Source organism: Hakea prostrata, chromosome 7 (assembly GCF_041222555.1).
Source record: "Hakea prostrata isolate BN-2017 chromosome 7, UWA_Hpros_2, whole genome shotgun sequence".
In the NCBI taxonomy this organism is placed as follows: domain Eukaryota; kingdom Viridiplantae; phylum Streptophyta; class Magnoliopsida; order Proteales; family Proteaceae; genus Hakea; species Hakea prostrata.
The window spans coordinates 61813848-61825583 of NC_142606.1; the positions used below are offsets into that span (position 1 = coordinate 61813848).

At 42.2% G+C, this 11736-nt stretch overlaps 1 protein-coding gene and 1 pseudogene across 1 annotated transcript; both read left to right on the forward strand.

Annotated features, from left to right (window-relative positions):
* The first annotated feature begins 5577 nt into the window (after nt 1–5577).
* On the forward strand, nt 5578–8387 carry LOC149011596 (25S ribosomal RNA; annotated as a pseudogene).
* A 386-nt stretch (nt 8388–8773) lies between these two features.
* LOC149011597 (YCF36, putative (DUF1230)) lies at nt 8774–11462 on the forward strand. The gene is made up of 4 exons (XM_089162098.1): nt 8774–9370; nt 9485–9513; nt 9971–10027; nt 10161–11462. The coding sequence occupies exons 1-4, from the start codon at nt 8833–8835 to the stop codon at nt 10383–10385; spliced, it is 849 nt and encodes a 282-aa protein (XP_089018224.1). The 5' UTR covers nt 8774–8832; the 3' UTR covers nt 10386–11462.
* Nucleotides 11463–11736: the final 274 nt, after the last annotated feature.

The following is an 11736-nucleotide window of genomic DNA, read 5'->3' on the forward strand; positions in this document are numbered from 1 at the left end:
TAGGACTAATCTTGGGACCCGCAATCGTCACACGCACATTCTTCACAGTGATGTTCATGATCACCAATCAATACTCTGCAAACAGTAAGGGTCACTCATTGTTGTCTTGTAGTTCGGGATCTCGACGTCATCCACACCTGCAAAAGTCTAAAGAAAACATTGCCATAAAGTCTAAAGAAAACATTGCCTCCGAAGGGTGAGCTCAAAAGAACTTAACAAGTAGTTCAATTACAAATAACAATTACAAACAATTTAGAGCAAGCATGATGCGATATGATATGAGACAATGTGCATGTATGCATCTAACTCTAACATATGCTAGTCTCTAATGGCAGACACACAATAAGATAGAACACCATACTCCTCTAGGCAGTCTTAGTCACTCCCCTTCACGGCTCTTAAGCATGTCTTTTGGGTTCTTCGTGGTAGTTGGGTTAGGGCATCCATCTCAGACAATCACCATGGCTAGGGTTTAGGTCACCACTCTCTCACTCCACCATTAGTATGAGTACTGGCGCGTGTCAGGGTTATACCTAGCCTAATGCACGTCAACTACTGAGTCATATCAATCTCGAGGTTGAATACTTCCCTTCCGTGCCCCCGGTAGTCTGTTCCAGTATCTTTTCCCCTAGAGTCCTCGTATCCTATGGCTCCAACCAACTCGGACTATGGACTCATAACCCTATTGGCCATCCACATATAATAAATGGGAAGCTCTCATGTCCTCTCACGGGTTGTCTATCGGTCTTGAGTGCCCATGAGCTCAGGTTTATTATATGCAACCCTACCAATGAATGGCCCCCACAATGGATTATGTCTTCTCATGGATTGGATACCAATCTTGAGCGTCCATAATCCCTATTGCTACGATGGGTCACTCGGCATCAATACCCATGCCGATAGGGTGAGGTATGAGGGGGTTTTCCTAGCCAAACACTTCTAGACAAGTCCTAGGTATGTCATCCAATAATCACGGAGAGTGCCAAGGGGCACCATAGGAATGCGTCCATACCACCTCCACTGGTGTCCCAAGATAGAAATGCCCAAGTGGCATTCCCCATTCCACAATTACAACCTAGGCAATCACATTACAATCATGATTTCAAAATACATCATATCATAATCCATTCACATTACAATCAATCACATTCTTATAGGTATGCATAACAACATAATGAATCACAATCTGAAATTACAAAGGTATATCAATAATGATTAAGTCCTAGAACAGTAATTAGATCATGCATACAAGTTCTAATATAATTAATAATGTAACCTATGTTAATTGTAAGTGAATGTGCTCACCTTATGTTTGATTTGAAATCTCCAAAGAATAAATCGAAGGATAGGTTCAAAGTTGCCAAAGAAAACCTAATCATACAAGGATTTAACATTAGGAACAAACCCTAAAGGATCAAAGATGAAACATGGTCAAAACATGGCAACTTGTTGTCACTATACCCTTTGGTTGCTTGGCCTAGTAGCTTGGGGTGACCAAGGCAATTGACCAAGTCTTTTGTGTACGGATAGTAAAACCTAGATTTGATCGGAAATTCATTGTTTGAGTTCCAAACACTCGGAAATTAATAGGAAAACTATGACATAATGTTAGGAGACTATCTAACATGGTTTAGGCCTCAATCATGGTCAATGGAATAACAATACAACGAATCACATACTAGGCTTCATTCAAAATCAATCCACAAATTTCATGGATAAAGTGAATGGGAATTCACTTTAGGACTTAGAAAAAATAGATCAAGGTCTAAAAATAACTTAGAAATAGATCTAGCATGGATTAGAAATCAATTAAATCAAAAGAAAGTACAATCATGAAGGTCATGCTAGGCTTTTACCAAAATCACACCGTGAAGTTCATGGAATGAATAGAGCTTAATAGGGATTGAATCAATAGAGAGAATAGATCTAGAAGGAATGAGAGTATTTGCTAACCTTGAAGAAGAAGGTTCGTCGAATGGAAAATCTCACGGATGCTTGGGGATCTTCCTTGGCCTTGGAGAGAGTACTCTAGGGTGTCTCTAAAGTTCTCCAATAGCTTAATTAGATCGAAGTTTGAATATACAGGGCTTCGAAAACCTAATTTCCAAAAAGTACCAAATCTATCTTGGGGATGGTTGGTCGCTTGGCTTGGTTGCTTGGGGTGACCAAGGCAAGCTGCCAACTTGTACCTTTTGGCCAGAAACTGAATTTTGGTCCCCAAAAGCCACAAACTCCTCTTGGGTCCTTTTCCAAGTTATGAAAGGGTCTTACCTAGTTTTATGGGACCTTCCAATTGTGTCGTCACAGGATTCATAGACCATCTACCAAGTCCGTCATCATTTAAGTTGCATCTTCTCCCAAAGTCAGACAAGGTTTCTAGCATAAGATCATCACCATCTATTTCTATTAGTTCCAAGTTAGACCCAATGGGTTCAAATGGGATGGCCCATAGCTGTCTTATTCCTTCACTTCGGGTTTTCGAACATAAAATATAGATTTTTGAGTTAGAGTTGTGAGGGATTTCACAATATCACACCCTATCGCTATGGGTATTGATGCCTGGTGACTTGTGGCAACAATGTGGGGTGGTGGGCGCTCAAGACCGGTAGTCAACCCGTGAGAGGACACAACCACATTGTGAGGGGTATTCATTGGTAGGGTTGCATATAATGGACTTGGGCTCATGGGCGTTCAAGACAAGTAGCCAACCAGTGAAAGGACTTGAGAGCTTCCCATCCATTATATGTGGATGACCAATAGGGTTAAGAGTCAGCATAGTCCGAGCTAGTTGGTGCCATAGTATACGATGACTCTAGTAGGGAAGGATACTGAACCAAGATTGTGAGATGCATGAGGGGAAGTATTTGAACCTCGGTTGATGTGACTAAGTAGTTGACTTGCACTGGGCTAGGTATAACCTTGACATGTGCCTATACTCATACCAATGGTGGTGAGAGAGTGATGACCTAAACCCCAGCCATGGTGATAGTTTGAGAGGGATGCCTTGACCCCTTACTCGGGATCTCAAGACCAGTAAGAAACCCGTGAGAGATAGAGTGATGATACTTTCCCAAAGGAGGTTGGTGTTCCATCTTAATGGGTGTCCACCATTAGAGGCTAGCATCTGTTAGAGTATAGTTGCATTTTTGCATTTTGTCTAATATCATATTGCATTATATAATGTCTTAATTTGGATTGTAATTTGTTATTTGTGTGTGAACTACTCGCTAAGTTCTTTTGAGTCCACCCTTTGGGGTCAATGTTGTTTTAGACTTTGTTGTAGATACAAATGTTACTAAGATCCAGGAATACGAGACACCAACGATCGATCCTTATGGTGTACAAGGTTTTGGCGACTATGACGTTCACGTTGAAGAATGTTTGTGTCTTGACTGCATGTACCAAGGATTAGCTTGACTCATGAGCTGATCTATACCGTTTGTGATACGGAGATTTTTGAGCTTAAGAACTACATTTTACTTGAAGATACATACCTAATGTAACGCTTAGGATAGTTTTGATCCTTAGTTTATTTTTTTTTCAATTGTATTCTTTAGATTTGACAACTCTGATTGTTTCACATCACTTCCGCACTCTAATTTTGGTTTGAGATACTTTTGAGACCCTTAACTTTTGATATAATTCTTTAATTACAACAATACATTGATTTATTCTTGTTCATGATTGGACTATTGTGTGGAATGGTTGGATGATTGTCTAAGACTTGATCTTTGAGGCTATGGATCACACCTTTGGGTATTCGAGTAATAGGGTATCGGCTTGGGGGGATGTGACAGGTTTAGGTTTGGCCTCAATGGGACAAAGAAGCACCTAACAACACATCTTCATAAACCAAGAACTACGAGATCACCCTTTCATTCCGGGGTGACGGAGGGATTGTACCATTCAAGCCTCTTTTTTTTTATATGCTTTTCCGAAGCTTTGGAGAAAGATGCAATCAATAGGTCGACAAGCCTCCCTTCCCGAAAGGAAGAGTGAAATTTCATTTTCCTTTCTACAAGGAACTGGAGATTGGATCTAGCCATAAGAAGAGTGCTTGGTATAAATGGGTTTGAAAAGAGGATCTTAGAGTGTTTAGGGTTGGGCCATTAGGGTCTCTTAACGCCTTCTTTTTTCTTCTCATCGGAGTTATTTCACAAAGACTTGCCATGATAAGGAAGAAGGGGGGAACTAGCACACTTGGAGAGCACAATACAATGGAGAGTTGTACGCACGTACGGGAAGGATCAACCACTCCCGAAAAAGAATCTATTGATTCTCCCCCAATTGGTTGGATCATAGGTGCAATGATTTACTTCATGGGTGAGGTGTCTGGTTCAAGTCTAGGATGGCCCAGTTGTGCCAAAGAAAATAATATAAGAAGCATATGACTCCTTCATGTATGCCATACTTGGCTTGGGGGGATATATCTCAATTGGTAGAGCGTCGCTCTTGCAATTGGGTCATTGTGATTATGAGTTGGACGTCTAATTGTCCAGGTGGTAATGATAGAATCTTGTTCCTAAACTGGTATATCACTTTTTCTAAGTAATGGGGAAGGGACCGAAACATGCTACTCAAAGACTTTACTGATACAAAGATGGGTTGTTAAGAATGTAGAGGAGGTAGGATGGGGAGTTGGTCACATCTAGTGTGGATCGTTGATGGATGGTAGTTGGAGTCGATGGCTCTCCTAGGGTTCCCTCATATGGGATCCTTGGGGAAGAGGATCAAGTTGGCCATTGCAAACATCTTGATGCACTATCTCCCTTCAACCCTTTGAGCGAAATGCGGCAAAAGGAAGGAAAATCCATGGACCAACCCCATTGTCTCCACCCCATAAGAACTATGAGATCACCAGAAGGACACCCTATACATCTAGGGGTCATAGACCAACCATAAAAACCTTGTTCAATAAGTGGAACGCAATAATTGTTCCCTCTCCGATTGGGCAGTAAGGGTTGGAGAAGGGCAATCACTGATTCTTAAAACCAACATTCTTAAGGCCAAAGAGTTGGGCAAAAAGGGGGAAAGTCTTTGTTCATGGTTCTCCGGAACCACAAGAGTCCTTAGAATGGGATTAAAACTCAGCACCTTTTGAGATTTTGATAAGGGTTGCTTTTTAGGAGAGCACAATACGATGAACGTTGTAAGTTGTGTTTGAGGGGGGGGGGAGTTATTGTCTATTGTTGGCCTTTGTTGTTGAATTAGTCGGGGAGGCCTGAGAGGTAGTGGTTTACCCTGTGGTGGATGTCAACGGTTCGAGTCCACTTATCTCCAGCTCGTGAACTTAGCCGATACAAAGGTATATGATAGCACCCAAGTTTTCCAATTCGGCAATTTGATCTATGATTTATCATTCATGGACATTGATAAGATCCTTCCATCTAGCAGCACCTTAGGATGGCATAGCCTTATAGTTAACGGCAAGGTTTCAAATGAGGAAAGGCTGACGGTGGATACCTACACCCAGAGAGACAAGGAAGGGGATAGTAAGTGACGAAATGCTTTGGGGAGTTAAAAATAAGCATAGATCTGGAGATTCCCGAATAGGTCAACCTTTCAAACTGCTATTGAATCCATGGGCAGGAAAGAAACAACATGGTGAACTGAAACATCTTAGTAGCCAAAGGGAAAGAAAGCAAAAGCAATAGGAGTAGCCTAAACCTTGAAAACGGGTTTGTGGGAGGGCAATACAAGCATCGTGTTGCTAGGTGAGGTGGTGGAGTACTGCACCCTAGATGGTGAGAGTCCAGTAGCTAAAAGGATCACTAGCTTATGCTCTAACCCGTGTAGCATGGGGCACGTGGAACCTCGTGTGAATCAACAAAGACCACCTTGCAAGGATAAACACTCTTGGTGACCGATAGCAAAGTAGTACCACAAGGGAAGGGTTAAAGAACCCCCATTGGGAAGTGAAATAGAACATGAAATAGTAAGCTCCCAAGCAGTGGAGGAGACCAAGGCTCTAACCACGTACTTGTTGAAGAATGAGTTGGCGACTCATAGGCATTAGCTTGGTTAAGGGAACCTAGAGTCATAGTGAAAGCAAGTCTTCATAGGGCAATTATCACTGGCTTATGGGCCCGAACCTAGGTGATCTATCATCCATCACCAGGATGAAGCTTGGGTGAAACTAAGTGGAGGTTTGAACCAACTGATGTTGAAGAATCAGTGGATGAGTTGTGGTTAGGGGTCAAATGCCACTCGAACCCAAAGCTAGCTGGTTCTCCGTGAAATGCCTTGAGTCATAATAGTTGACCGGATATCTAGGGGTAAAGCTCTATTTTGGTGTAGGCCTAGAGAGTGGTACCAAATCGAGGAATACTTTGAATACTAGATATGACCCCCCAAAGAAGGGGTCAAGGTTGGGCAGTGAGATGATGGGGGATAAGCTACATCATCGAGAGGGAAATAGCTTGGATCACCAACTGAGGCCCCTAAATGACCGCTTAGTGATAAATGAGATAGGGGTGCAGAGACAGCTAGGAGGTTTTCCTAGAAGCAACTACCCTTGAAAGAGTGTGCAATAGCTCATTGATCTAGCGCTTTTGCGTTGAAGATGAATGGGGCTAAGTGATCTGCCGAAGCTGTGGGATGTAAAAATGCATCAGTTGAGGAGTGTTCAACCTTAGAGGGAAGCACATGTGAGTAGGTGTGCATGAAGAGGAAGTGAGAATGTTGGCTTGATTAATGCAAACATTGGTAAGAATCCAATGCCCCAAAAATCTAAGGGTTCCTCCGTAAGGTTCATCCATGGAGGGTGAGTTAGGGCCTAAGATCAGGTTGAAGGACGTAGTCAATGGGCAACAGGTGAGTATTCCTGTACTACCCGTTGTTTGTCCTAAGGGATGGAGGAGGCTATGTTAGCAGAAAGATGGTTATCAATTCAAGGGCACAAGGTGATCTTGCTATTTTAGGGTAAGAAGGGGTAGAGAAAATGCCTCAAGCCATTGTTTGAGTACCGGTGCTACGACACTGCTGAAGTAACCCATGCCATATTCCCAGCAAAAACTCAAATGACCTTCAAAAAAGGGGTACTTGTACTCGAAACTAACACATGTGGGTATGTGGAGAATACCTAGGGGCGTGAGACAACTCTCTCTAAGGAACTCGACAAAATAGCCCCATAACTTCGGGAGAAGGGGGGTTGTAGTGACCAGGCCTAGTGACTGTTTACCAAAAACACAGGTTTCCACAAAGTCCTAAGACCATGTATGAGGGTTGACGCTTGCCTAATGTCGGAAGGTCAAGGAAGTTGGTGACTTGATGATCGGGGAGCCGACGACTGGAGCCCAAGTGAATAACGGCCATAACTATAACAATCTTAAGGTAGTGAAATTCCTTTCCAGGTAAGTTTCAACCTACATGAAAGTCGTAATGATCTGGGCATTGTCTTGGAGAGAGTCTCGGTGAAATAGACATGTCTGTGAAGATGTAGACTACCTGCACCTGGACATAAAGACCCCATGAAGTTTTACTATTCCCTAGGATTGGCATTGGGCCTTTCTGTGCGCAACTTAGGTGGAGAAAGAAGAAGGCCTCCTTTTGGGTTGGGGGGGGGGGAGCCATCAGTGAGACACCACTTTGGAAGAGCTAGAATTCTAACCTTATGTCAGGACCTACGGGCCAAGGGATAATCTTAGGTAGACAGTTTCTAGGGGTGGTAGGCCTCCCAAAAGATAATGGAGGCATGCAAAGGTTTCCTTAGGCCGGATGGAGATTGGTCCTCAAGTACAAAGGCATAAGGGAGCTTGACTGCAAGACCCACCCATCGAACAAGGATGAAAATCGGCCTAAGTGACCCGACAGTGCCAAGTGGAAGGGTTGTCGCTCAACAAATAAAAGTTACTCTAGGGATAATAGGTTGATCTTCCCCAAGAGTTCACATCGACAAGAATGTTTGGCACCTCGATGTCAGCTCTTTGCCACCCGGGCTGTAGTATGTTCCAAGGGTTGGGTTGTTCACCCATTAGAGTAGTATGTGAGCTAGGTTTAGAACGTCGTGAGATATTTGGTCCATATTCGATGTGGGCGTTAAAGCATTGAGAGGAAAGAGCATCGAGAGGACCTTTCCCTAGTACGAGAGAATTGGGAAGGACACACCTCTAGTGTATCAGTTATCATGCCCACGGTAAAATCAGGGTAGCCAAGTGCATAGCAGATAATTGCTGAAAGCATCTAAATTGTAAGCCCACCCAAAGACGAGTGCTCTCCTATTCTGACTTCCTCGGTAGCATAGCCGGGAGCACGAGTCCTACCTACGAGGATGGATGACCAAGAAAGGTCACGCAGACAGCATATTCATCACAATAGTGTCTGTTTATTCCGAGGTTTTTTTTTTTATGGAGAAGACATGTAACCATTTTTGAAAACCCAAGAAAGGTTTTTACACCCTTGCCACAAGATTGCCAAGCAGTTTTTGGTTGTTTATCATTGCAATTGGTGTCAAGTATAAGTGTACTGATGTATGTAGCTGAGGCATCCTAATAGACCGACTATAAACTTGAACCTTGTTGACACTTGCCATCTATTTTTGTTGTTTAACCCTTTGGCAAAATAACATGAATAAGCCAAAAGCTGTGCCCTTCTTTTTTATCTTACATTTGTGTCATGAGTGACTCGAACCCAAATTTCTTTCACAAAGAAAATGCTGGCAATTATCAATTTTTTTTTTTTTTATTGACACAATGATTGCTTCCGCCACTACTAAGTTGTCATATCATTACTCCACGTGGCATAATTGATTAGTAGGAGAGAGCTGTGCATTTCTTTCTCATTCGAACTCAGGCCGAGTCTGGCAAGGAGGCGTCAGTTGCGGAGACCACTGCCATGGCTCCTGCGGCGTCTATGTTGCCGGGATCCGGCAAAGCACCACTCGTAGGGCTCATCAACGCCTGCCCAACTCCTCAGGTGACCCCCTTCTCAGCCTCTGTCTTCTTCTACAACAATAACAGATTCGGATACCCTGGAAATAATCAGTGTCAGTTCCACCACCATCAACAACGCCGGCGATTCCTCCCAATTGCCTCCTCCTCTTCCTCATCGGGAATTGACACAGAGTGTCCAGTTCCAATGGACCAGCAACCCGTAAATGAGTACCAGAACCTAGCCGCTTCATTCCCTTTCTCCTGGGCAGCAGGAGAATTACCCAATTACAGTTCTCGTCTCTTCTTCATGGGGGCTTCCTTCTCTCTCTTCATCGGCCTCCCAGTTGCTTGGTTTGGCATCGTTCATCCTGAATCTCAGCCCCTAAACTGTGTTCTCGGCGCCGCCTCCAGTGGGCTCCTACTTGTTACCCTCGCTGTCCTTCGGATGTATCTCGGTTGGGCTTACGTTGGAAATCGTCTTCTCAGCGCCACTGTCGAGTGTATGAATCTTTTCTTCCTTTTTATCTTCTTCTTCTTCACTTTCTTTTACCTCTTTCCAATTTAATTATTTGTGTGAATTAGGAGTGAAAGGAATCATTCTGGGTTGGTTGCAGATGAAGAGACTGGGTGGTACGATGGCCAGGTAACCTCTCTTCCCTTCTTCGTTTCCTGTATTGTAAAATGAATTCTCATTCAAGATCTGATTCCATTCCAATGATTTCTTACCATATGATTTAGAATCTGTGTTAATCCTTAGTAGAAGAGTCTCTTTCTACCATGAGGCATACTAAGTGAATTTTTTTATGCTCAAACCTCCATTAGAGTTTCACTGATAAAAACTAAGGTCTGTTTTAATGTGTCTAATAGGCTGAATCTAGCATATCAGCATCAGATTAGGCCAGCATAGATGAATAGATTAACCTACTTGATTTTACCCATTCCATTAGTTACGTAGCTTTTTGGCACATTGGTTAATTACCTAACATGTTGGATCAACTAAAACATGGATTAACCTATTCAGTTTCTTAGGTCTGTTCTTGATTCATAATATTACATATATGTTTAATATAACTGAAGCAAGGTCCTTCATTTCCCTACAGATATGGGTAAAAACTGCAGAAGTCTTGGCACGAGATCGCCTTCTTGGTTCATATTCAGTGAGTGACACATTTGGAGTCTTAACTACTTATCTAGTTATCTATGTTATTTGTCAAAATCAGAGACCACCATCAGGGCTTTGATGGGTAGTCTGTTCCTTGTTAACTTGAACACCTGTCTCTCCAATTTCAGGTCAAGCCAGTATTAAGCAGATTGAAATTTACACTAGTTGGGCTGGCAGCATCTTTAGTCTTATGTGGTGGTGTACTATTTCTCAACATTGAAGGCAAACAGAACAATTCTTATATCTCTTCTGATGAAGCTGGGGGTAGGGCTGTACCTGGAATATACAATGATGATTCTGCTAGATCATTTGAGCCGGATGCATTCTGTGGTGAGCCTGACTTCTCTGACTAGTGTCTACCTTCTACTTTATCTCTGTACAGTTTTGGAACTTTCCCCCTAATATAGAACCATGTCAACCACCTATGACCTCTGTAAGTTAAAATCTAGAAGGTTGATACACCTTCAACACTGTGCTTAGCTTGTGTTACATCATATAAGCAATCCAAAGTAGTTCATACTCTCTTTTTGTGTTAAAGTTCATAGAATTGTATTAAAAAAACTTGAAATTTACAGGTTAAAATTTTGGCATTTCCACCTTAGGATACAAAAGAATTTAAAGAAAAGATTAATCCTGACTCATTGTTCTCTTCTGGCATTGCATCAAAGAATTAACAAGTAAAACAACAATTATAAAATTTTGTATCTAGGCCAACCCATTAGCATTCCAAATGAGATTAGGCAGAAAAATGGAAACAGGGGAGATCCATCCTGGAGACTCCTCATCAGAAGCACTTCACTTTGCAGGGAATTCTGCTGCTGCATTACCATCCCAATAGTGATGGGAAACAATCCATTGAATTTGAGAGACACGGTATTTTGTGGACTTCAAGCACTGCATAAGGATCAATTGAAGAGAGCCTGATTTGCATTTTACCCAAAGATTGGTGATTTTCTTTTTCAGCTCTGAACACTCTCCCCCATGATAACTCACAGTGATGCTAAGGTATCAAGGAAAAAAACAAATACAATGTAACAGTTATCTCCTAAAACCCCTACACCTGCATGACTAGGGTTTGCCATTCAACTTACACCAGCCTTGAATGGGTTTCTTCAGTTGCACCTAATGAGAGGAACTGAAATTTGCAGTTCTATGTAGAGATCAAACCTCCTTTTAGTGATAAGATTTCTGAATGGTGGAAATATTGAGCTTTACAAATGTCCATATGTCATTGAGTAATCGACTTTGAAAGCCATGCGCTCTCAAGGAAGAGAGCTTTTTATTTTGTTCATTCCATGTAGAATAAGGAATGAGAATATGAGCTGCAGGTCAGATTTCCTTGAGATTGATCGAGCATTGCATTAATCTCAACAAAGAAGTTCCTGAATATTCGATATGAGTAGCCATAAAAACTGAAATCCTCCCAGAAAGATGACCAAATTCTTATAGAAAAGAGGCAGAATAAGAATAGATACTCAGATGTGTCAAGTCGTAGGAGCATAAAAAGCAACAAGATACGGCATTTCCCTTCTGCTAGACATTATCATGAAATGAAAACCTTTCACAGAATGGTTTTCCATGCCATATGGTGAAAGCAGGATATAAGAAGCCTCAGTTTGACACTCTTGTTCCTCCAACCCTCCCAACCTGACTCAAACCAAAAAATTTCCAGGCAGTCTGAATCTCCAGATTTGAGTATTACAG

Coding starts and splice junctions, on each gene's coding strand:
- LOC149011597 (XM_089162098.1), top strand. CDS start 8,833: ATGGCTCCTGCGGCGTCTATGTTGCCGGGATCCGGCAAAGCACCACTC. Junction 9,514..9,970: donor CTGGGTGGTACGATGGCCAG/GTAACCTCTCTT, acceptor ATTTCCCTACAG/ATATGGGTAAAAACTGCAGA. Junction 10,028..10,160: donor GCCTTCTTGGTTCATATTCA/GTGAGTGACACA, acceptor CTCCAATTTCAG/GTCAAGCCAGTATTAAGCAG.